Raw genomic sequence first — 25,263 nt, forward strand, 5'->3', positions numbered from 1 at the left:
ATGTCTAAAATAGAAATTTTATTTGGCCTGCCAACTGAAAATTGATATTTTCATTGTGCTTTCTTTCAGTCGAGGGTTGATTTGTAAATACTGGGTAGAGTTTTGCCCCGTAAGTTAAACAGCTTTTTCCTATATAAAATCTCTGGAGAATATAAAAGCAAGAAGAAATATACATAGTGGGAAATTTTTTTTTAATGACGTGAAGCCAGGGGCCTCTGGGTCTCACCTCCCTCGTGCCCCTAAGGGTGCGGCAGCAAGGCTCCGACCGTGCCCCTCCCTGACGGGCCCGGCCCTGAGCCACGCATCGGTCATAAACCACTCTGGCCTGAACCACGAAGGGTAGTGCTTCGGCCCGTCCACCAGAAACGGAACCCCGCAAGGACGATGCCTGCGTGTGTTTGCGGTGACGGTCAGGGGGAAACATGTTTGTATCTCTAAATGGTGCCCGTTAAAGCCGCGGCACAGGGACGCCTCACCGTGCCCGCATCTGGAGTCTTTCCAAGATCAGACTCACTGGATCGGTCATGAGATGTGGTCTCTCTCAAGACGAAACTTTAGGGTTTGAGGTTATGTTCACAAACCTTAGGACATAATTATAAAGTAATCTGCCTGTGTGAGATGCATTGTGGCCAGCATCCTTCGGAAGGAATAGTGATATGGAGATTTAAGTTTTAAAACATCAATTTAGCCTTTTGAAGATGAGGGATCAACATGCCTTTGCACCTCCTTCCCCGAACTTGCATCTGAATGTCAGCAAAAGGAGACTCACTTTCATAACGGTTGAGTCAGCGCCTCCAAGACTTTCCTCCTCATAGAAGCAACAAAAACACTGGAAAACTGTCAAAATCAACTTTCCCAAAACTCTGGAAATTAACGAAAGGCTTATAAAAATCTGAGGAGCCTTTATTGAAGAAAAATAGCTGAAATTAGGTAAGAATAGTGAGCTTAGTGGAGTTTTAACTTGCTGTTCTCATCCCCTTCTGCCCAGCTCTGTACTAGCCTTTAAACTCAGCAGCCTCAAAACAATAGATGTGAAAAAAACCAAAACAACAGCCTAGTAGCCACTAGTCAGGACAGAGGGGGTTGGAGCACCCCAAAAAGCAACACCGCAGAAAACCGTCACTGTTTGCCTGTCTGGTGACTCTAGAAAAGCTCCATCTATAGGCCTTGTCCTAACTCAAAGGCCTATTCCTTGGACACTTGTCAAAAACAATTAATTTTGTCAATTAAATCGATTATTTAAACCAATGAAACCCATAGTGAGCGGCAAAGGTTTGACACTGCGGTTGTGTAAGGCAGCGACACAAGTCAGAGCAAACGAGAGGCTGGCCGGAAAACTTAATGAATGTGGGCATGCGACGTCCACAGGGGACTCCGGAAGGCCTGAACATGTTCCTAGAGGACCACGCACATACCTAAGTCTGTAAGCGTGCCCAGGGAGGATCTGAGGAAGACCTACACTCTCACGTCCGTGCAAACGGGATGTGAAGAACGAGGAACTATGAACTGCTGGCCCATGCATGGGCGTGCGCCAAGACAGAGCCCCTCAGCAAAGAGGAGACTTTTTGGTTTACAGCATTGTAGGAAATCGTCCAATCAGCAACTGACCTGTAGGTTAATCTAGCAGAGCGTCCAGTGGCCGCGTATGCAAAGAATACACACAGGAGTTAGTCAAGAAAAGTCACCAAACAAACAGCAACAGCAGCAACAGCAAAATCAAGCCCCGGGAGTGAGGAGAACCTGATTTCAAGGTTGCCACTTTGCATTATTTGAATTCTCCAGTTTAAAAATAATGACACATGCACAAAACCAGGACAGCATGGCCCACACTAGGAGAAAAAGCAGTCAATAAAAACTATTTCTGAGGAAGACCAGATGTTGAACTTATGAGTCAAAGAGCTTAAGTCAGTTGTGATTTTCTAAAAACTAAAGGAAACCATACCCAAAGGACTAAAGTAGAAGAACCATGTCTCACCTAATAGATAATATACATAGAGATAGAAGATATAAAAAAGAACTAAGCAGAAATTTTGAGCAGAACTGAGATCGCCCATTACCAACCACGGCCCAAACTCCCGGGAACACCAGGGCCAGAACCCGAGCAGGGAATTCTTCGCACCTTCCCGCAGATGTCACAAACAGTTCCTCTCCAGACTTCAAAACTGGGGCACTTTTGAGAGGCAACAGGGAAATTAAGAAAACAAAAATCAAGCATTTAAACGACACACCCCATTGGGCGCGTATGTCCAGCTGTGACGATCGGTAAAGCCACATAGCAGGGCTGTTAAGTCAAGTCCCACACACCCTCCCGCGGCCACGGCATTCTGACTCCTGTTGGTTTTTTTTTCAGGCGAGGCAGCCCTTGGTTGACCTCACAGATTGCGAGGACCTTGTCAGTTTACAATCCCTTTATTATTTTATTTTATTTTATTTATGCCTATGGCACCTGGTCTTCCTAGGTGGTCCCCCATCCAAGTACTAACCAGGCCCGACCCTGCTCAGCTTCTGAGACCAGACATCGGGCGTGTGCAGGGTGGCGTGGCCGCAGACTGACTCCTGCTTTTATAACTATTTACCCACATCCGTATCTTCTGAACTAGAGCAGTAACTTCAGCAGGACACACGAAGGAACAGGTGCCTGACGCCTTCATGGCGCGGGGCTCGCAGACTCTTTGCCCACAGCCCCAGGCCATCAAGCTGCTGCCAGCCCAGCGGGACCGCCCGCCCTGCCCACATTATCATCATCTCCATGACAGGACGAGCAAAGGGCAGATGAAGGGTCGGAGACAAGCAAAGGAGTGAAAACTCTGCGCTTCTGCCCCACACCCATTTGGAGTTTGTTCTGATGGGGAACGCGAACCCCACGAATCTTTTTGAGAAAGGGGACGATGACAATAGCAAAATTGGGCCGTTATTGCCATGAAACAGAAAATGTGCTAAACACATTATTTACGGCTCAGCACCCAGAAAACTATTTACATATCAATCATATGCTCTTAAAACTGATTCTTAAAACTTAACTTCTGCAGAACCAAAGGCCCGCCCATGACACTCCAACTTGTAACCTGCCAGCAGGAAACAGAAGTTTCTAATCTCCTCCAGACATAATTCTAGAATGCTCCATTTATCTAGATGCTAATTTTATATACTTCTGGTCAGTACTTAAATGCTACATAAAATGTATTTATAAAGCTCAATATTTTCGTGCGAACTCTCTTTTGGGCAGAGAGAACGCTTACTAATGACCAATATTCTATGGCCCGCATTTAAAGAACCACCTTAGTCTCTCTCTTTTTGATCCTCTGGCTGAAAACCAATAAAAATTCTGAATGATAGTGATGAACTCACCTGGGGAAACGCAGGAGCCGCAGTCTCTTGATTCTCTTGGACCCCCAAGGGCACAAATACTCGGGGAGAAGAGAACACAGCAGTGAAGTAAGACAAGGCGGCCCGGCCGGGCAGCACGGGCACCGCGAGGCGCTGGCTTCCCGCGTCTGTCACCAGACGCGGTGCCCGTCCCGCCCTCGCGGACATGGCCGCTTGGCGGGGAGAGTTCACCCCCCGCCGAGGGCCACGGTTAGGAAGCGAAAGACAAAGTCCCAATGACGTTCGTTTAGAGCTCTGACTCTGCAACGTCCCGGAAAGTTGGGGTGTGTGTGCGTGTGCGCGCGCGCGTGCGTGTGTGTATGCATGTGTGCACGCGCGTGCACGTGTGTTTTGTTTTTGTTTGCGATATCTCAGTTTCTCCCAAGTTCCATATTTTCCCAATGAAATAAATTCCTCAAGGCACAAATGACACTCCGGAGACATAAAGAAAAGTTTATTTTACTGTCCAATTATTTTCTTGAAAAAGCTTACTTTTGATCAAACAAAACAAACTTGTAGTACCGCAGAAACCTTCCAACATGTACAAGGGCACATTGTCACCCCGCAGGACTCTGAAGACGAGCTTCTAGCCCCAGGCGAGGGCCGGCGCACGCCCTGGCCACCCTGGCGCTGCGGGGAACGCGTGGGTGGCACTGCTGTCCTTGGCCTGGGGAAAAAGTCACACAACTGAAAACTGTAAGTGAGACCTTCGGCGAGTTGAGAACCATAAGGGCTCTCTGCAGGTCAGGCCTCTGCTTCTCAGGGGCTACGTAGTAGTTTGGAGAGTTCAACAGGCAGAACGAGACTCTGTGGACCTGAGCAGCCCCAGGCGGGGCCTGGAGCTTCACGGGCGGTCCATCGAACGCAAGCGCCGCTCTTGCTGCGGGGAATGCGGCCTCCGGCTCAGATGCCGTTCTTCACCAGCTCTTGGACGCCATTCTCGTCAATGAGTAAAGGTGCGTGGAATTCTTTACCTGCCACGTAACTTTCCAGTCCCTGAGAGAAGGGTTGAAATGAAACACGGTTAGAAAATTGGTGGACATTTAGTGGCTGAGATAATGATTCAAAACATGAATGCCACAAGCTGGGTTAAGGTGCATTTATGTCAGTAAAATCTATTTATTATACTTTTTAAACTGGGCTTAATGTCCTATTATTGATGGCGTAAAACAAATAAGAAATGAAATTATCCTAATTGTAATAAAATTTCTAAGGTTAAAAAGATGATACTGTTCACCAAGAACAGCTGGCTTTCTAAGCCAGGGGGCTGTCGTGGCCCTAGGCCTGAGCACAGTGACAGGGCCCTCCAGCAAAGTCACGTCTCCGAAGGGGAGGCAGCACCAGCTCCCTGGGCCTGCAAAGCCTGAGGACTAGACATGTGAACAGCAAACAGACCCTTGAGAGGAAAATTCTATTGCGCTGAAAACAGCCATATGATTTATCTAAAAAAACAAGGCTGTCACATACCCTTTAAAAGCCTCTTGCATTTCTGCGTAATGAGAAATGGACCGAACAGGAAAGCATCCCCGTGGGAATCACCCGCTACGGGTTCTCGGGGAGCAGGGTGCAGGCCCTTCTCGGGCGGCGTCCAGGAGCAGGGCCATCAGATCCCGCCCCCTCTGCTCCTCCACTTAAACGCCCACGGGCACCTGAACTCCACTTCTGGAAACGGAGGGAAAGGCAGAGCGGACTCACCTCTCCGGCGTAGGAGACGAGAGGGGAGATCTCGCACTGGATAGGGACGTCGTGGGCGTCCTTCAAGCTGAGGGAGACCAAACGTGTTAGACGCTCGCGTCCCCCCACTGCCAGTGACGGGGCAGAGCGCCGCTCCCCTCCGAGGCCTGCGGTGAGGAGATGCTCCTGCGTCACAGCCCTGGTGACCTCTGACCTCCCGGGGGCCACGGCGCCGTGACACCGTCAGGGACAGAAGGACCCTGTGCGGGTGGTGCCAGCAACCAGCACCTCGGCAACCACGAGAGCCCCGTGCTCGTCTCATTTCTGTCACTTCCAAGAGGGAAGTATTTACTGAGCGCGCGCTCTGTCCCTGGTACGTGGCAGGTCCTTCGAAGCCTTCCCATTTCATTTAACCTCTGCCACAGCCCGAGTCCGATTATACTGCGGACAGACACGCCGAAGCCTCGACGCCCAATACAGCGGCCACTGGCCTCGTGTGGCCACTTACACTTAAATTAATGAATAAAAAGTTTAGTTAATTACAACTTTAAAATCCACTTTCTAGGTCATAACCACCACAGTTCGAGCCGTGCCGCTGACGGCAACCAAGCCACAAGCAGACGCAGCGCGGTTCCGTCCCCGCGGGAAGCCCCGCTGGGCAGCCCCGTCCAGGGGCCCGCGCTTCCCGGTGCCACCCGAGCCCCGCGATGAGCTGAGCTGACGGGCTCAGCGCTTCCGAGTGCTTCTCTGTCCCTCTCACCAGAGCCCTTCGAAGAGCTCAGGCAAGACGCAGCCACACAAAGGCCCGGCCCGGCCGCCCTGTGGGTCCTCTCAGTCACGCTCACCATCACGGCCTCTTGCAATCCTGAGTTTCTAAATTACCAACACAGAAGTCAATGAAGCATGTTTAGAACACATTTGAAGGCGCCAGAAGGTGGAGTTTTTCACCATTTCAGCAATTTGGCAACGGGAGACGAGGCCCGGCCTCAGAGCCCAGCCCTCCTTTGCTTCGCTCTGCGGTCGGCCTGCAGCAGGGTCAACAAAATCTGAGGCCCGCGAGCGCGGCCCGGGCTCCCTCTGGACGGAACCATCTAGCCGGCGTCCGGGGCGCTCTGCGTCCGCTCCCACCGCTCGCCTGGCCGCCTCCGCCACGCCGGCCCGGCGCGCGCCTCGGTTCCCGCCTCTCGCTGTCCACGACGCCCCTTCGACCCGCCGCGACGCGCCCCGGCCCTCCCCCGACTGCCGCTTCGCAGCGATGCCCTCGCTCACGTCTTCGCACAGAAGACGCTATGGTTACGAGGCGTCTGCCGAGTCGCTGCCTCCCGCGGCAATTATTATTCACGCCACGCACCCAACGCGCAGACGCGCACTGCCCGATGATGTCACGTAACGTTTACGTCTGTGCATCGTGAACCCCCCGACGGGCCGTAAGAAATGGCGTTTCTCTCACGTAAGCTGCGCAGCACCGGCCACGTGAGCAGCGCCCGCAGGTCTGCGAGGGTGGGCGTGCCACAGATTGCGCTGGAGAACAGGTGCCTTACGGGACAGGACACACTCTCTCCCCGTGTTTGTCGGGTTCCATGGAGAGAGCCCAGAGAAGGGCCCAGACCCTCTCGGGCAGCTCAGTCATACTAAACCAGACGGACTGAAGCCGATGTCACCGGCAGGTGTACAGAGCCCACCTCCCCCCACCCCCACTAAGCCCTGCAGGGCTGGAGTGCCGGGACGAGAGCACGCCACTGGCCCGAATACAACTTCCCCTGTACCGCAAAGACACCCCGAAAAACTAAGACGATCGCCTTTAAGAAACAAAGCCGGACGCCCTGGAGGGCGAGCCAGCGGCGCGCCTGCCGCCGAACGCGACATCTCCGGAGGCGGCTCGTCAGCCGCGGCCAGCACTGCTCCGCCTCCGGCCGCACGCACTTCCGCGGGCTGGCGCTGCTCAGCGAGCGAAAACAGAAACGATGTCATTCCGTCCAAACCCACACGCTGGCTTCCATTCCTTCAGGACGCCCGCCAGCCATTTCTCCCCTCGTCCCCCCCTCTCGCTTCCGAGTGATCTTTCTCTGCTCTCCGGGGACACCCTCTAGGGTTTCCAAGTTCGTGATCTCATTTGAGGACAAACTTTGATTTCAGTTTAATTAGTCTACAAATGGCTAAAATGAAGTAAATGGGGAGAAAAGTCCTAAAAGGATCTGAACAAGAATGAACTGTTTAAAACTTGTATTTCTTATGTGAGATAGCTGGAGGCTGTTTTCAGGTGTCTGAGTAGGAAACTTTCACTTTTTAGGTTAAAAACTGTGGTTCAATGAGAAGGAAATTTATACTAAAAACTTTACATGTCTTAAATCATAAAAGCAGCTCGTTTTCACGCATTCGAAATGACGGCTGGGACAGAAAATGGCACAGGCGCCCAGCTCCGAAGGCGCCTCCGCAGAGCAGCGTCTCTGCCTGCAGGGCTCATGCTAAGGGGCTGAGCTGGGATCTGAACCTGCTCTCCCAGCCTGTAACCTGCTCTAGGTCTTACCTGTCACTTGCGATGTGTCACTGCAGGCTCAGACACCTGTGGTTGGATTCTTAGTAAGGCATGCTCCCCGATTCCAGCATGCACCGAGACTCTGAGTTAGTGTCATCCAGACAGACACCTGCCACCACGTAAGCAGCAGAGCCCCCCCAAAGCTTCGACCGTCCACCGCAGACCCCGACAGGCAGAGCGCTAAACTACAGCACCAGTTAGTACAGGGGAGCGCCGCCCGCCACCACGCCCTGCAGCCAGGCTGGGATATTTACTTGTAATTGACACCGGCTGTGATGGTCTCGGCCCTTCCATTTGCAGCACTGCTACGTAGGAATAAATAAGGATTAATGGGAATGAAAAAAAAATCAAAAACAGTAATAAAGAAGAGGAACTGCAAAATATACTTGACTGAAAGGCACGTACTTGTGGCAAATTATAAACTCGGCAAAGAAAATCTGAAGGAGTAAGAAGCAAACTCAATGGCCAGAGATGAAGCGTGAGGACAAGTGTCATGCCACAGAGCAAGCTGGCTGACAAGATGGAGACTGAAAGGCCCTGGACTCGGAGACAGCTGGCCGGTGCCCCTCCCCGTGGGGACGCGGCACAGGCCGGTAGGTCCCGGTGGCCGGTGCAGGCGCCCGGTGCTGACACGTTTGTGCGCACAACCAGCCCTTTTATCTCATAAGAATGCAAATTACATGGCAGAGTGTTTTTATATAAGCACAGAAACATCGAATGATTTAGAAGGGGGGAATTCTAAGTGCCAGTGGAGATTTCATCATGAAATGTAAGATTAAGCTTTAAAGAGCTTTATCTCAGACTTAAGCAGCTATCAGGACCTTTTTATTTTTTTACCTTCTTAATTCCCAAAGCATTTCCGAAGTTTTAGTGTCAGTAAACATAAGCGGCATTCATTTCCCTTCCCGGCACCTCCCTCAGTGACCTGAGTGCCATGGGAAGATGCGGCGGCCCTGTGTCTCACAGACGGTGTGCGGGCGGTGGCACTTTGGGGGTCTTCCAGACAGCCCTTGTACCGAGGCCCCTGAACACCCCACCCTCTGGCCCCAGGGCCGGCGCTGCCGGCGGGCGTGAACTCAAAGACACACCGAAGCAATGGCCCGCCGACCGCTCCTCAGTAGGGGGCTTTTGGTGACACGGTGGGGACGCCCCCAGAGAAACGAGAGCTTAGAAGAGACTCCTCTGTAAGAGGCGGCAAAGCCGGCACTCTTCGTAACAGGCAGAGCTGTCTTCAGCTCACCCCAGGGACTGGCCATGCCGGTGCCGGGGCCAGGGGCACAGCAGAGAGCGCAGAACGGAGTCCGGGAGGACAGGCCGGGACGCGGCCCCTGGAGACTAAGGCGCCGGCTTACCAGGGAATCGCGGGCAGGCGGGAGCCGTTTCCGTCTACAAAGTGGCCCCCCGCGTTGAGCACCCAGCGGTGGTGAAGGGACAGCAGAGCGTGCCTGGCCGTGGTGGGGTTGTCCTTGCCATTGTGACTGTCCGCGTTCTTGAGTGGGGAGAACTCGTCTTCCCGCAACACCTCATACACCACGAACTTCCTAGAGGGAACCGGACGGGCGCTTTATCCGCCACGAAGTGACACTGCACTCGCCCACAGCTACCTGGTCTCCGCACTGTCACAGCGGTCGAGTTCTGAGACACACACCTCAACACCAAGCGTGAACCCCGAGAGAGCTACGCCACGGCGCATGGCCCTGCAGGCCGGCCGGGCATCCCCAGCTCAAGGCCACTCTCTGCCGAGCCTCTCTAGCCTCTCGGCCAGGACAAGTGACTTTGCCGGCTCCGCGGGAGAGCCAGGTAAGGGACTGAGACAGAGGAACGTGCTCACAGGCAGCTCCGCACACTGCCGGGCGGGTGGCCTCACACTGGAGAGGCGGGGATCCAGACCACACGCTCGCCACCCACATGCCACAGCTGACAAGGTCTCCTGGGAACGGAGCCCGGCCGAGTGCAAAGCGCATTTGAGGGCACGTCCGGGCTCACCGGCACTGCGTGAACGTACTTCGCAAACTGGAAGATGTCAAAGACGAACTTCTCCATCTTTATTCCATTCGGTTTGTCTGGCTTAATTAACTGGCCCTGGGGATCCACAAATGGAATCTTCTTTTGAGCCACATGATGCTGCAACTGAGGTTCATAAACACTAAGAGAGAAAGAAAGACGATCACTCTGCAAACGCAGAACGCCAGCAAGCCTGACGGCCGCTCGACGCCCGGCACTGACGGTCGACGTCGGGCATTTGCTACGTTTTCGTTCCTACTAAATGGTAAATGGACAGATTTCCCTATTCATCTCCTTATGTTAAAAAAAACAAAGCTCTTCATATTAAAATACACACGCAGCTCACACCACTGCCTTCCCCTAAGTCCCATGTCCGCTCCTCGCCCCAGCCCGCCCAGCTGAGACCCCCTTAAGGATGGGATGGAAAGATGTGTTAACAGTGATGGTGGGTGACCCAACGCAGCTAAAACAGCACAGATGAACGGGAACTATTTTGCAGCTGGAGCCGCCGTTCTAAAGCAAAGCCGAGTAACTTCAGCAGGTGTCCGGAACGCCTAGCCGTCGGGCGCAGCGGCAGCAGTAGGCACGCGCCACGCCACAGGCCGTGGGGCGAACAGCGCCGACCGCATCCGGCGGCACCGCCACGCTGGCCTCCAGCCGGGTCTGAGCTCTTTTCCCTTCACTCCCTAACGCACGAGTCCCCAGAGGCTCAGCGGGACCCAGCTAAAGTACAGCGTGTGAGCGGCTTCTTAAAAGTACAGATGCCAGACACCCGCCTCCAGGAATTCCGACTCAGCGGGTGGCGGGGAGACACCTGCACCTTGACGTCTGCAGCTGTGGCAGAGGGTGTTTCGTGTCTCCTGCAGGAGGGGGTGGGGACGCCCTGTGGCCCCCGCGCAGGCGATCGGCTGCTCCGAGTCTGCAGGCTGTGCAGTCTCGTACCCAGGACCGTGCGGCAGCAGCAAAGGCGACCTCAGGAAAGGGGGGCCGCCCCATGGGGTCCCTGCTTTCCACTGGGCCGCGTTTGTGGCTCACGGCAAGTGTGGGTGCAGAGCCGAGCAGGCCGTACCTGACCACGTCTCTCAGGAACCGCACGGTGAAGAAGTGGTTGGCGATGTTGCCCGCGCTGAACAGCAGCCGCCCGTCGGGGCCCCGCCGCTGCGCGGTGGCCAGGGAGATCTCGCTGTACTCCACCACGCGGTACAGGCCGTCCACCCGGCACACCACGCCCACCGGCTCCGTGGGGTTCGTCTTCTCCACCACCTGCCGCAGGGACGGGGACAGGAGGGGCGGGGCCTGAAGCGCGGGCGGCTTTCAAAGGCCGCGCTCGCGCTTCTGCTCGCCGTGTCTTTAAGGCATCGAGTCAAGAGGCGGTCACCTGGCCATCCTCACACTCTCCGAAATACCACTTTCCAACTGGAAAGGCCATGAACTACCTCTTTCCCGTTGTCGCCTAACTCCACGGTGGACAAAAGTCCATCAGACACAGACGGGCCAGAGGAATCACCTGCACTGGGAATAAGTAAATGAGTCGATGTCCCCCAATGTCCTCTTTTCATTATTTAATGTCTCCTTAGCCACACTCAACTACTCGGAGAATACATGAAGTGGAATTTCTCTGGGAGGCACAGGACGAAAAAGTAGGGCATTTGGCCTTTCACTTTATATTGCCCAAATCATTATTTCATTTGAAAATAACATTTCTTCATTTTCGTTCATGAATACAGCATACTCCTTGTTTTTCTCGGACTTGGCAGGTAATTGGCCTGTTCAATGAATGGTGCAGCACACTCCAGAGCATTTTGAAAAATCTGTCCCCAACTGAAGTCTATCCTAAGGACATATGAAATCATTTCAATAAAGTTAAAACATTTTTCGGCAGCCGGTTCCTTAAAACAAACGCAGCCAGCAGCGTCTCTTGCAGACAGCCGCAGCCACCACGGAGAGCTCGGTTCAGGCGGCAGTGAGAGCGCAGCCCCAGGGCCCCGCCCAGCGACACGTCAGCCCGCTGTGCGGTTTCCCTGGAGGAAGCACAGTGAAGATGAAAAGAAAATGTCCACCAAGGAGGGAGGCGCCACTGGAGGGGAACGCGCCGCGGCGGAACCACCTAAACGGCCACTCGGTCCTTCGATACGCTCCGTGCACTTTGCCTGGGGTCTCACGACGCAGGGAATTTGGGGTCAATTCCTCTCGTGCCCAATGAGACACACACACACACAGGTGTCCTCTCCAGCCACCTCTAGACACCCTCCTCCCAACCGGCCAGGGAAAACAGGAATCAGTCTGTCCCCGCTGTCCACCCCCGAGTGCTAACCTGCTGGCCGAGGGTTTACGCCCATGACGACTAAGCTCCAAACACTGTAACAGTCCAGATGACAAGAGAAAGCGTCTGTGCACTGCGTAGGGCTGGAAGGCTGGTTATGCATGCAGAAAAGACAGGGGTTTGCTCTACGTCCCACAAGTAAAATCCTGGAGGCTGAGCTCAGAGGAACACCTTGACCTCAAAGTCACGGTAACTGCTCGACGAAACGACCTTCGATCTGCGAAGGTCCCTGCCCTCTGGGCGCTGCTCTTCTGCAAACCTCTCCGCCCTTTAGAGTCTGTCATCAGGGCTGTCGCCATCACAAGCGCTTCATTCACCAAGATCGGAGCCTATTAGGAAAGCACTGCCAAGAACCCTGCCAGTGCCCTGCGAGCCATGCCCTCGCCGTATTCATAAAACATATAAAAAATAGGTTTTAATATCTCGATCTTACTGAAAATGAAACGGGTGGGAGGACAGACGACATAAGTGCTTTCTAACATTTCTAAAAGTTTTAACGGACGCCAGTCGTGGTTTCATCTGAATACTTATTTTTTCCTTCACTGAGTGACGACTGTGTCACACCCCAGACACAGCGCTAGGCGGGCAGACAGACCACCCGTGTCCTGCAGGCCCCACGCACGGGTCGTGGGGGAGAGTCGCTGGTCGTGCGCGCACTTCTGTGTGACCGGCATGCTCACAAAGGTCAGCATACCCACGGGAGGTTTTCTGAGCTGCCAGCAAAAACACGGTCCTGCAAAGAGTCTGGTTCATGAGGTGTGCGACGCTGACTTGGAGCTGGAAACAGAGGTTCTGATCCTCTGCTACGGGGGTGAAGGGCCTCCACCCCAGAACCGGTTAAGGGCTGGGCTCACGTGCTCATTTCTGAGGCCAAGGGGCTGACCAGGTAACCTCTGAAGTCCCTTCCAGGCTCAACAATCTCTGATCATATGTAATTTAAAATGATTCTGAAGCTCGGAACTGTAAAATTTAAGTTTCTGTGTTAGAAAAACAGTGATACCGAGTAGAACAAAGTCAGAAATAGCTTCGTTTTTTAACCCTTAGTCACTGCTTACGATGCTATCCGTTTCCGCTACATTTGGCGGCTGTTCACAAGACAGTGCTGAAGCTCCTGGAGGTCGGAACACATAGTCGCCTAAAACATGAACTAAACCAACTCACGAGGAGTCCCATTGTGTCTACCAGCTTCATCTCTCAAAGCTTGTACTGATACATTTAAGACTTCAGCTTCTATGCCAGATGGATAAGTTTTGAGAGAAATTAAATATTTATAATAGAAAATCTCCAAACAAGAATTTGGTATGTCTCTTATGGCAGGTCTTCTTTTTAAATCCGGATATTTCAAATTTACATATAGCCTAATTTGTTTTTGTCAGACACCTGTATGGTTTTTGCTTTTGTTGGAAAACTTCTCTTCCTGTCAATATTATAAAATTATTCTACATTTTCTTCTAACATCTCTGTGGTTTTTTAACATGTAACTCTGTAATCCATTGGATTCTGGAATGCGTTTTGAGGGCGAGATCGTACTTTATTTTTAAGCAGGTATCTCATTCATTCCCCCAGTGATTGGAAATGCCACGTTTTACACCGTACATTCTTATCTACGAGGCTCTGATGCTGACCGATCCGTCTGTCCCATTAATCTGTCACTCCATCCCAGTTTCGGCACTACACTCTCGCTTTTTAATTACAATCCATCTTAATTTGACAAATTTTCTCCAATCTTCTTCCCTCCTTATTATAATCCTTTTTCAACATTTTTCCGGCCATCTTTACATGTTTATGCTAAACTTTAGAATCATTTTGTCCCCAAGTGTCCCCAAAAGAGTCTCCTTGGGACTCTGATCAGGATTGTGTTATACTTGAATTTGGTAAGAATTGATGCCTTTATAGATTTTTATGAGCGTAAAATTTATGTCAACATTTTTAAACCGTCTGTGTTTTTCAGGTCTTTCACGTTTCTTGTCTACTGATTCCCGGGTACACCATGTGTTCTGTTTGCCCCCATAAGGCCCGCCTCCCACTGCGTCACTCACACAACTAAAAACGTGTTGAGAAGAACAAGGCCAAGGGTGTGCCCTTGTCACGTGGCACTTAACTGCGGTACGTTTGCGGCCATTCAAGCAATTACAAATCTCCTCAACTGCCGTTGTCCCCCGTCTTAGCAGCGAACCACCATGGGAGCCCAGGTTGCATGCCCCGCCCACGTCCACACCTGCCACCTCTCCGCCCCTGCTGTGCCCACACTCCAGTGACTCTGCCACAGAAAGAAAAGTGTGTCACTCTGATCAAGCAGTACTTATATTACCAACCTGTTCCGGGCCTAGCGACGACCACGCCCTCTCCCAGGTACTCTCACAAATCGACCTCACGGATTTTAAACTCTTACTGGTGATGGACAGGCATACAACATTACTTCTAGAATCAAATGTTGCCAATTTAAGAGGAAAAGTGGGAGCAGGGCAGTCAGTTCAGTTAGAGGGAATCTCCCTAACAAACCCTGGAATGCACGTGCCGACAGAGAGCGGCGACGTGGCCCCAGTCCGTGGGGAGGCCTTACCTTCGCCCCACAGTCTGCTCCCTTGTGAATGCAGAATCCGATGAACCGGGGGTCCGCCACTCTGACCAGGATGTTGTCGACACAGTACACGTGAACGCTCCCGACACCTCTCCGCTCCATGTCCTCCACGAGGTTCTGGGCCGCAAGAGCCCGGTAGAGACCGCCGTTTCCATCTGGGAAGTGAAACGGCCCTTAGCAGCATACCAGACCCCTGAGGAAGGCACCTGAAGGCTGTTCGGTGCGGCCCAAGAAAACCGAATCTCCGTAAGGCAAGACTCAGGGGTCACGCGTGCCACTACACGATTCTGAAAGCAACTTAACATAAACGTGTTGAGCACGACATCGGTGCAGGACAGGTCAGGCCCAAAGCCCACACTCCCCCCATCAGCTGTCCCCCTAACAGTCACCCTGCACTGCACTGTGACATGTGAAATTATTTCTCAACCAATGATTACTTCACAACAAGTTTACTTAACCTATTTAACCTTTGTATGATTCAAGTTAGCTCGACACTCACAGCCTGACACTGACAAGATCACTCGTCTCAAATGCAGGAGCATTTTATACCAAATGATTTGCTTAAAACCAGATTCATATGAAGGTCCACGGTGACTTCAATTGACTATAAGTAAAAGCCTCTTCTTTCCTCATCTATTTTTAGTACTGACTAACGTACTTCTTCCATCGATAAGCTCTGCCACAGCTTAAATAACGAAAAATGATTAGACAACTTCACAAAACAGAGCTAAGAATAGTAGGTTCTTCTATTAACTAAAAAGAACATTAATTAAAAAGTGGCTCCCTGGAGCACGCCACTGCCGGCAACGCTGGTTACTCCCCCTCGGCCCGTCCTCCAAGTCCTGCGTCAGAGATCCGAGTCCGTGGACGCGTCTGCTGTCACAGCCCGGCTCACACTCGGGGTCGCCATGTGCAGCTGCCCAGGCAGAGCGGCCCGGCCCTGGCGTCACTGACGGACCGCAGCGCGCGCGGTGCCCAGGTCTGCGCCAGCGGCGGCCCCGACGCTGCCGTGCGCGCAGCTGTGTATTTCTTGTCCTCTTAACCCACTGAAATTATTGCTTTGTCACTTACTGTCCTCAGACAACCAGTTTAATCCTGTTTAGGACTGTTATAGTGAAATCCTCATTTAGCCTCATTTACAGAACTCCAGACAGTTTCCGTTTCCCACAGCGGTGAACAATGGTGCCGCGGGCGCCGCCGCGCGTGAAGCGCGGGGCACACGGGGGGTGCCCCGACACCGTGTCAGCTCCCCGCCAGCTCCCCACCAGGGCCCACGTCCGTGAAGGCGGAAAAGCGTTTCCGGTCCACCCATGGGCATTTTCGTTTTTTAGATCATTGCCAAATTGCAAAAATAAATTTAAAAAAATATTAATTTTTTAGCATCTAAATCACCAAATTAAAATGAAAGTCTAAATTTAATGATTTATGTTACTACCATTTCTAGTCCCCATTAAATAAGCATGGTTACAAACCTGGAGCCATAGAAACCTTACTCTTCTCTTCCAAAATAATTTTCCCATCAAAACTCATGGCGGGTAGCATTCCCTGCTGAAAAAAGATCACGTTCTCCTTTTTCAAACCGAAGTACTCGTGTCTCGTGAAGAATTCCTCTGTGGACTCCACTGTTCTGCCACTCGTCATTATATACCTTGCAAGAGAAAAGCATGTCTAAGCGACCCGGCTGCGTGGACCAGGGCAAACAAGCCTTGTCTGTCTCCCGAGGGGAAGAACGTGTTCGAGGGCGCCTGAGTGCCTTCCTCCTCACCCTGAACCAGCATCGGCTGCTGCCCCAGGGGACTTTCCTCCCCCGCCTGCACCCACCCACACGTACGGAACAAGTCTCCGTGACAGTACGAAACACACCTCCTGCAACGGAGCCTACAACCAGCTTATGTAAACAACTGAGGACTCTGTAAAAGGTGTATTTTAAATTAAAAATTCCTATTCTAAATAAATAAGGAGAAAAGGGTAACTGCACGATATTCTAATGAGCTCTGTGGTTCTTTTTATTAAAATTTTGAATTGGAATCTGGACTCTATTAACCCTTCATTTAAAATCAAAAAGGGTAATTATACTGTCTCATCACAAAAATCCAACCCATGCCAGTGTGGCAAAGGAGAAAAATATTCCATCTAAAACCACAATTAGTGACTGAAACGGCTTGCCCTTAGAACGTACACTGCAAACCAGTAGGGCTTTCTTTTATTTTGGTTACTGATATACCCGTAGCACCTACAAGCAGACACTCAGTTAGCACCTGCTGAATGAATAAATGAAGAAAATGGTATTACATCCCACCACAGTAGATACCTCTGTCTGTTTAACAAATTGTCCTGCGTATTTTAGACTTTGGGTACAAAGGCTTAGGCTGATTTAGAAGATGACAAAAGAAGTGGCTAAGCTTGTCCACCTAAGAAAAAAACAGACATCCTGAGTTGTGAGGCAAGAGAAGGAAATCTAACATGACAGTAGGAAGCCGGGGCATCACTTAAAACACAGATGTCCTTCAAAAATCCCCCCAGGAATAAGAAAAAAAGTAGTTCACAAGGCGCAAACACTTGTGAAGAGGGAGCCAGGAAGGCTGGGAAGTTATAAAAAGCCCATTTTACAGGCGTGGTGCTGCAGAAGCAGCACGGGTCAGAACGCAGGCGCAGGGGAGAGGGGAGCCGAGGGTACACAGTGGCCTTATCCTGGGGGCATTTGCCAATTTGGAGTCCAGGTAGCGGCAGGGAGCCTGGGCCTGGACCAGGCAGAAGGACAGAGAGACCAGCAGAACCTTTGGGGGTCACATGGGCTAAAATAACAAGATTTGAGACTTGAGGGATCTCACAGCCACGGCTGGTTTCCCCTCGAAACATGCTCCCTTCCAGAGCTGCTCTGGAATGTGCGAGATCAGAAACTTCTAAAAAGCAGTTTCGGGAACGGCTTGGTGCGCGGGAGGCGAAGGCCGGCGGGGCAGGCCCTGAGAACACGGCCCGCACACAGGCAGAAGCAGGCACGTTCAGTGGGGCCCTCCGCTGGGGCGGGGAGGGAGGGCTCAGTCACTGGCCCTTAAGGGTGAGAGTCTCAGACCGAGAGAACCCACCAAAAGTTGCCCCACACCATGTTGTCATGAAATGTCAGATACTAAAGACAAGAACAGATCCTAAATGCTTTCAGAGAGAGAAAGAGAAAAAAAGACTGGGAATCAACGTGGCCACGATGTCTCGACCATGGTGCTGGGAATAACGGAGTGATGCCACCCAACTTCAGAGATTCAAATTTTCAATCAGAAATTCTCTACACAGACAAACTAGTGATCGGTGTGAAGTTTCGAGACTGTGAGCCTGCAGCACCCCAAAGTGCTCGGGCAGGGACAGAAACATGGGAGTGGGTACACACTGCTCATGAGGGCCGCAGTGACCAGCTACCTAGCTAGACTGCATGTCACTTTTAACGTGCACAGGAAATTACAGCTCCCAAGGACATCGGTAACAGGAAATAGGTCTGCTTATGAATAGAGGACATATGCATTTCGAGTATTTTAAGCCAATATGTGCTCAGGCATTCCCTCATCATGAGACGTTTCTTACCACGGGATGGTGCACTTGTTGCCATGGTATTTTTCGGCTAACTGCTGAAGCTTCAGGATACGCTCTGCTTGAATCTGAAAAAGTGTCTTATGGGATGGCAAACCAACATCATACATCCCCTTGGGATACGAGACACCAAGTCTTGTCCCCTGTCCACCAGCTAGAAGAAGAACAGCCACTTTGTTCTGAGAAATCTGGAAAAGTCCTAGAAAAAAAAAACACTTGTATCACACACCACTACAATTTGACACTTTAGGGTTACACACACAGAGGCGTCAGCAGAGAGTCACACTACCTGCACAAGGAATCCACATGCAATCATGAATGACGACCTTGTTAATAAAGACATTTTTATTATTAAAAATTAAATTTATAGAACCCAAATAAACACCAAGTAATGAACTAATAATTTTCTTTCTGATAATACTGGAAGGCAAAGACCAAGAGATATCATAAATGTTTCACAGGTACTTGAAGACTTATTAGATGTGGCATGCTGAGGTAAAGATAGGACAAAAGAAGATATCTAGGCTTCGGGATGAGCGATGATGCTGTTAAATTACCTCCAGCCTATAAATGAATGATAATTAATTAATCAGCGAGCATGCAGATATTCTAAGCAAGCAACCATCCGGTGGATGTGAAAAAAAGCCCTCGGCCAGGGTGCCGTGTGGCACTGTGGGCATTGGCCCTTGGTTGGGACGCCAGGGCCTGAGAGCTGACCTGGTCCGGTGAGCTTTGGGGTTTGCCCACAGAGCAACGTGGGGAGACTTTGCGGGGCAACAGAAATGTTCTATATTTTGATGAGGGTGGTAGTGACATGGGTGTATAGATCTGTTAAAAATTCATAAAGTTAGTACATGCTATTGCATAGAATTATACTTTGATATAATTACCAGAATCTGCCTGCTGTCTGAAACAGCATCATCATCTACACTACGGCAGGCTCTTCCCTTTGAGAACTCACTACGAAAACCTCCTTTTGTTATGAATTTGCACACACATGTAAGTTTCCAGCAAAGTGGAAAGGATATGATGCCAGTTACAAAGTCTCCTTCTCCTCCCCCACTGTTTAAGCCTCGAATGCTATTCCCTTGACAGTACGCCAAAAGGAAGTTTGCTTTGTATCTTCTTATATTAACCTGGTTGCAATGGTGCCAGTCTTTAGTTTAAATGAAAGGCCATAAATGCGGACTAGTTCCACGGATTCCAACAATTTAAAAAAAAGGTCATAAAGAAGACGACGGGCAACTTAAGGCCTGGCTGAGAAGAGGCTGGAATCGGGCAGCAGAAAGGAAAGCGAACGTGGGGACCAGCAATGAGAGACACTGCGGAGGCCTTGGCCAGACCTTCTGACCGGTCACCTGGTTGAAGGTAGTACGAGAGTCAAAATGCTGATCACATGGCTCCGTGGCTTTACCAGTTCCGTGTACCTCAGGATAAACTACAGCGCACGCATCCCCGTGCTCAGTACCTTCACTTTCCCAGGCCTGGAGCTGGTCTTGATCCCGCGTAGCGCTGCCCAGCACCTCCCGAGGGACAGGCTCCATCCGCGCATCCACCTTCTCCAGCTGGGAGAACTGGCTGACTCCTTCGGTGGCCTTCTGGAAAAAGATGCTCAGCTCCTCGAAGTCCATGGCCCGGAGCTCCGCGCAGAGCTCCACCTGCTGTGCCTCTTCCAGCTCATCCCAGAACTGCAGCAGGTGCTCCTGCCCCGCCCGGGCCAGCCTGAGCTCAAGGTCGCCGGGTGCTCTCCTCATGGTGCTCCACTAGCCACGCTTTGTGCGAACAGCCGCGCCGTTTCTGCAGCTGCAGACCGACAAGAGACAGGGATCGGTCGATAGCAGGTCAAAGTCCGGCCTCAAAACCCAATGGGTTTTCCCTGCTAAAAATAAGCGCATTAAAAAAACTAGTTGTTCAGATGTGGCCTCTGCCTCCCCATCGCAGTGTTCGTAAGACGGCACTATCTAAGTAGTTTTACATGCCAGGCACAGCACTGAGCGCCCATGTGGCTCGTTCGATTTCGACAGCTCTGTGACGCACTGTGACCGGGCCCCTCTCTCTGAGTCGGCAGGGCTGGGGCATGAGACCAGGCAGTCTGACTCAGAGCTCACACGCGACCACATCTGGTGACCTCTGAAACACCCCTCTGACCACGAAGCTGCCACTGAAAGGCCACCTCGGCTTTATCCTTCAGCTGCTCCCCTCTCTCTAACAAACATAACTGTTGTCTTCAGAACACATCAAAGTTCGAGACAACAGGACCACCTATTATCTGAAAAACACATTTCGTTTTAATAGCAATCTGCAGAGAAGTGATAAATATGTGTCCACTATCTTTACCAAGAATTGGTCTCTAGATGGACAAAAAAATGCAGAACGGCCAATGGTGAGACAGTGTTTCTAAGAGCATTCCGTGATAATACAGCAAAACGTTGAAGCGTGTAGTACTAGAAAATAAGAAGGAATCCGCAGGAAGGCAAGAGGTGACACCCACGTCAGCTCCAAGCGGGACAGCACGAGCCTCCCCCAAGCCGCGCACGCCCAGCGCCACGCAGACGCACTGCGGCGGTGCAGCTCTGCTGCTACAGACGCACCTGCTCGACGAGCCTCAAAATGACGTCACACGCTGTCACTGGTATCGTCACAGAGAAGGAACTGAGCCGCAGAGGTAGCTTGCCCAAGGCCCCAAACCAGCCAAGTGAGAGGGCCGGGATTCAAACCTCAAAGACTCTTAAATTCACGCTCTTAACCGTTAAGCGCTCTGCCTCTCAGGAAAAGAGGACCATATATCTGCACACGTGTGCGTGTGCGTGTGCAAGAGAGGGGCGAGAGACGGAGGGGAAACACGTTATTCATATTGCATTTACTCAGACATACAGACACAACTGATGTTTTTATGGCTGACTCAGTTTGCAAAAATGCCAGCACACTCGGGTGAGGAGCCTCACGGGATGAACGAGCACTTCGCTGTAAGCAGCATCGTTACTTCTTATTCTATACTAGGCATGCCAAGCAAACCAGAAATTTCTTAGAAATAATTTTAACATGTCGACTCAAAAAGAAATTTGGGAAAGATAATATCATCCAATAGACACAGACACATAAATCCTAGATATTTTTTTTAAATAGGTGCCCCCCTCAAACTGGTGACAGACTGGCTCCATAATTCTTCTTATAAAGTCAATTTCTAATTATATTAGCACAGAAGACTGCACGTGTTATACTCCCAAATTTTATTTTGCTTTGTTATTTAGATTTACTTCTGGGACAGAATACTTCACGTGTGAAATGAACACTACCACCTATAAAACATGCTTCACCAGTTATCAATGATTTTATCAAGGCTTCCTGTGAAATGAAAACGAAAGCTTGCTGATTATCAGAACGGGAGGCAGCTCCACCTTACTGAGAGCTCCGGCCTTCACCTCTCCCTCCACGTACTTCCTTGAGCCTTTTCTATCTCGAGAGCCAGTCACCTTCAGAGCCCCTGCACGCACTGTGGCCTGAAGTGAGTCCTTATGGGTTTGGGAATCAAACAGGACTGACTTTGACTCTGCTTGAGCCAAGTAGCAGGCAGATACTTTCAACTTTGGTATCTTCATCTGTAAAATGAGAATAATGAAATTTCCTCACAGGGTTAGAAGCATAAATAAAATAATCCTTACAAACATGAAAAAATGACGCTCAAAGAGGCTAAGTAATTTGCCCAAGGCTACTTATCTAGTTGGTAGAAAAACAGGATTTTTAATCTAGATAAACCTGACTCTGAAAAACCTTTCCACTATCTGACAATCTCGCTCGTAAAACCAGACGGAATACTGAGAATCAACTCGAGGTCTTAATTAAGAGAGGCAGAACACCCGAGGGCAGCAGCCAGCACTGGGTGCAGATCCCTGCTCCACTATCACCTAATTTTGTGACCTTGGGCACGATATTTAATCTTCCTGTACCTCAATTTTTCTCACTGATCAAATAAGGATAAAGACACCTCTCTGAGGGTAAGAGGGCTAATGAGTCGGCGTAAGGAAAAGGGTTTAAGACAGTACTGGCACCTGGGAAGCCCTCTATGCGTGTGACTGGCTGCTACATTGGCCACGCACAGCATGTGCTACAGACCCTGAGCTAGCCCCGGGGGCCCGAGGAGAGCGGCTACTGGACTTGGGTGCTAGGGGAAGAAAGGCGGCTTGCCAAAGAAACGAGAACTAAGGGGAAGACCCCGTCAGTGGGAACAGTGTGAAAATGGTTCAAGTAAATAAGTGTCATCAAGGAACGAGGCGTAGTGTTGGGATACGGGTGACGAACGGCCATGAGGAGGCTGCATTTTTTACCCACACCGCTATTTCTGTCGAATAAGTCATGGGCCCACGGCCACCCCCTTACATATGTGGATAGGTCATAGCTAAAAGTTGCCTTGTAATATAGAAATATACATTAGGAGACGATTTAAGAAGAAAACTTTAACTTCGGTGTACCATTAATTCATTCACTCAACAAAGATTTAATGAGCACTTAGTGTCTGCCAGGTGCTTATCTAGGTGACGGACACAGCACTGATCGAAGTGGCAACATGCACACTCACACCACAGTAGGGGAGGGAGCTAATTATATAAAATGACAGGCAGTGTGACAAGATAAGCGCCATCAAGAACAACAGCTGGACAAGGGGTGACACCGTAGCTGGGGTGGGCAGGCAGGGCTTCTGCGACATTTGCGAACACGTGTGAATTAGGTCAGTACCTGGGGGAGGAGCATCCCGGGCAGAGGGACCTGCAGGCGCACAGGCTCCACGACCGACCGGCAGGCACTTGGCCAGTTCAAGGAAGAGCACAAAGATTGCAGTGTGGGGAGGGTGACCTAGGCCAAGAGTGCTTGGAAATGAGCTGGAGACGTGAGCAGAGGCCACACCGAGCGGGAGCTTCCGCTCAAGGTAAGGACTATCGGGTCCGGAAACCACGGGGGAACCCGGAGCAGGGGGGCATCGCGCCTGATGTAGGTTTGAAAGGACCACTCTGCTGCTGGGCGGAGAAAAGACTAATGAAGGCCGAAGTGGAGTCAGCGGACTGTTAGTGACAGCTGGACAGCCTCCATGAGGGATGACGGTGGCTCAGAGATGGTGGAGGTGGCTGCTTAAGGTGCACCTAGAGGACTAGGTCGTGGACTGAGTGTGGAGTCAAGCAAAGATGACCGTGAGCCATGGTCCTGTGTCCTGAGGTGGGACAGTCAGGACAGGCTCAGAAGTAGGGATACGGGGGGAAATCCCTCTCTACTTTTGTCACGTTTAGTCTTAGATGCGTATTAGACATCCGAACAGAAATGCTGATGAGATGGCAGAATGCAGTTGTCCAGAGTTCAGAAGTCGTCAGTGCATATGGCATTAAGTTAGAGACTCAATGAGACCCCCCTAGGGAGTGCAGACAGATACAGAAGCAAAGAAGCCAGCAGACTGAGCCTGGGACTCATTAGGGCTTTAAAAGGCATTTCTATTGATACATGCAGGTTTTAAGAGACATGATGCCATCATTTTTTAATTTAAAAAATACCTCATATAAAAAAAGGCAGCTGAGACAGGTTGATATGCAACTGATTTCCAAGGAACGGGGTCTTTGCCTCCACCACGGCTCTTGCCCGGGCTGGGGGGGCAAATGTGGCAGGAAGGAGCTCGGCAGAGAGCCAGGTAACTTGAGGAACAGGAAATCCTAGAGCCCTTGGGCCCATGGATCATGGACCCTATGCCGACCGGTGCACCTCCCTGGGCACCCACTTTCCTCACACACCCTCAAATGCGAGTTGACGGTGCAGTGCTGTGCCTCCCCAAACACACAGGCACACATTGTCACATTTCAAGACATGTCAAATTTCTCCTAAAAAGTCATTAGATACCTAGCCACTTTCAGATGCTTGAGACAATGAATCCATGCAAATCGGACACCTCGTAGATTACACTCTGACACTGGGCCTGCGCCACAGTCTGTGAAGGCGACAAGGTCGCGCGGGCTTCTCTGTCCCCCACGCAAACCTTCCTCAGGTAACAAGCACACCTGAGTAACAGACAAGAGTGACTTCCCTGTGATGTCCCGAGGCAGATGAGACCGCCCCCATGCCATGAGAGGGCACTTGCAAGGGTGACGTTGTGCGACACGGAAGAGGACCGGGACAAGATTCCTTCCATAACCAAAGTCTTAAAAAGTGAAGGTCCAGTGTGGGAAAATGGCCCCGCTTGGCCTGTGCACACTGTCAAAGCCGAGGACGACCTGGCGGTCACCGCATGGTCAAGCCCACCTCAGGACTTAAACACCCGCTTTAAAGAGTGGTCCCTGCCGGGCTGCGGGCACCGCTCCCGCCGCCGCCCGAGGATGCTCCCGCGTGCTGAGCGCGCCCCTCGGAGCCCCAGTGGACCGGCCGTGAACCGGCCCTGGGACGGCCGCGGCGCGGGGTGCGGGGCTCTGCGTAAGGCCGCGTCGCGCTCGCAGCCGCACGGGGACCCCACGGCCCGCACGGGGACCCCACGGCCCGGCCCGGCCCCGCCGCCCACACCGCGAACGCACTAACGGGCCACGTGGACTGCCCGCCGCCACGTCCCCCGCCCCGCCCCGCCCCCGCCCTGCGAGTCGCCTCGGCTCTCCGCGCGCAGGGCGCGCCGGGCGACTCGCCCCACCGGGCAGGGCCGGCCGCCGCCTGCGCCCCCGGAGCCCCCAGGCGCGACGGCCCCCGCCGCCGTCGCCGCCCCCCGAGGCCCCTAGTGCCACACGCCGCCTCGGCCGCGTCCTCCGCCCCGGACCCGCCCCGCGGCGCGGCCGGCCCGGGCCCCGGGCCCTCGAGGGCCGAGGCGCCGGCGTGCGGCGACCCCCGGGGCCCGCGCCCCGCCCGCGGGCCCTCCGGCGCGGCGGCCCGGGGGCCTCTCACCGACCTCGGCGCGACGGCGTCCGCCCGGCTCCGGCGCGGCGGCCCGCGCCCACTCCGCATATATACCGCGGTCCGGCGCCGGCGGCGGGGCCGGGGGCCGGGCCGGGGGCCGGGCCGGGGAGCGCCGCCCGCCAGCCCGCCCCTCAGGCGCCGGACAGCGGGCCGCGCGCAGGAGGAAGCGCCCGGCGACACGTCAGCGCCGCGAGCGCGGGCGGGCCGGCGAGGGGGCGGGGCCGGGGCGGGGCCGCGCGCGTCACTCCCCTTCCGGGCCAATGGCAGCGCCGCTGGGCGCCCGTCGGC

General features: G+C 52.3%; 1 protein-coding gene and 1 pseudogene across 4 annotated transcripts; both read right to left on the minus strand.

Moving 5' to 3' along the window:
- Nucleotides 1-2,434: 2,434 nt before the first annotated feature.
- On the minus strand, nucleotides 2,435-2,550 carry LOC118613169 (annotated as a pseudogene).
- A 1,255-nt stretch (nucleotides 2,551-3,805) lies between these two features.
- UAP1 (UDP-N-acetylglucosamine pyrophosphorylase 1) lies at nucleotides 3,806-25,119 on the minus strand. 4 transcript variants are annotated; one of them, XM_016129723.2, is made up of 11 exons: nucleotides 24,968-25,119; nucleotides 19,532-19,866; nucleotides 18,058-18,262; nucleotides 15,957-16,132; nucleotides 14,467-14,639; nucleotides 10,650-10,843; nucleotides 9,582-9,722; nucleotides 8,929-9,117; nucleotides 7,831-7,878; nucleotides 5,062-5,128; nucleotides 3,806-4,362 (listed from the first exon to the last, which is right to left on the minus strand). In XM_016129723.2, the coding sequence occupies exons 2-11, from the start codon at nucleotides 19,815-19,817 to the stop codon at nucleotides 4,270-4,272; spliced, it is 1,572 nt and encodes a 523-aa protein (XP_015985209.2). In that variant the 5' UTR covers nucleotides 19,818-19,866; nucleotides 24,968-25,119; the 3' UTR covers nucleotides 3,806-4,269. The 4 variants fall into 4 exon arrangements, with proteins under 4 accessions (XP_015985209.2, XP_015985207.2, XP_015985210.2 ...); XM_016129721.2 differs by having other exon boundaries at nucleotides 7,831-7,881; XM_016129724.2 differs by lacking the exon at nucleotides 7,831-7,878.
- Between the last annotated feature and the right edge of the window lie 144 nt (nucleotides 25,120-25,263).

This window comes from Rousettus aegyptiacus, unplaced genomic scaffold, assembly GCF_014176215.1.
Source record: "Rousettus aegyptiacus isolate mRouAeg1 unplaced genomic scaffold, mRouAeg1.p scaffold_m13_p_17, whole genome shotgun sequence".
In the NCBI taxonomy this organism is placed as follows: domain Eukaryota; kingdom Metazoa; phylum Chordata; class Mammalia; order Chiroptera; family Pteropodidae; genus Rousettus; species Rousettus aegyptiacus.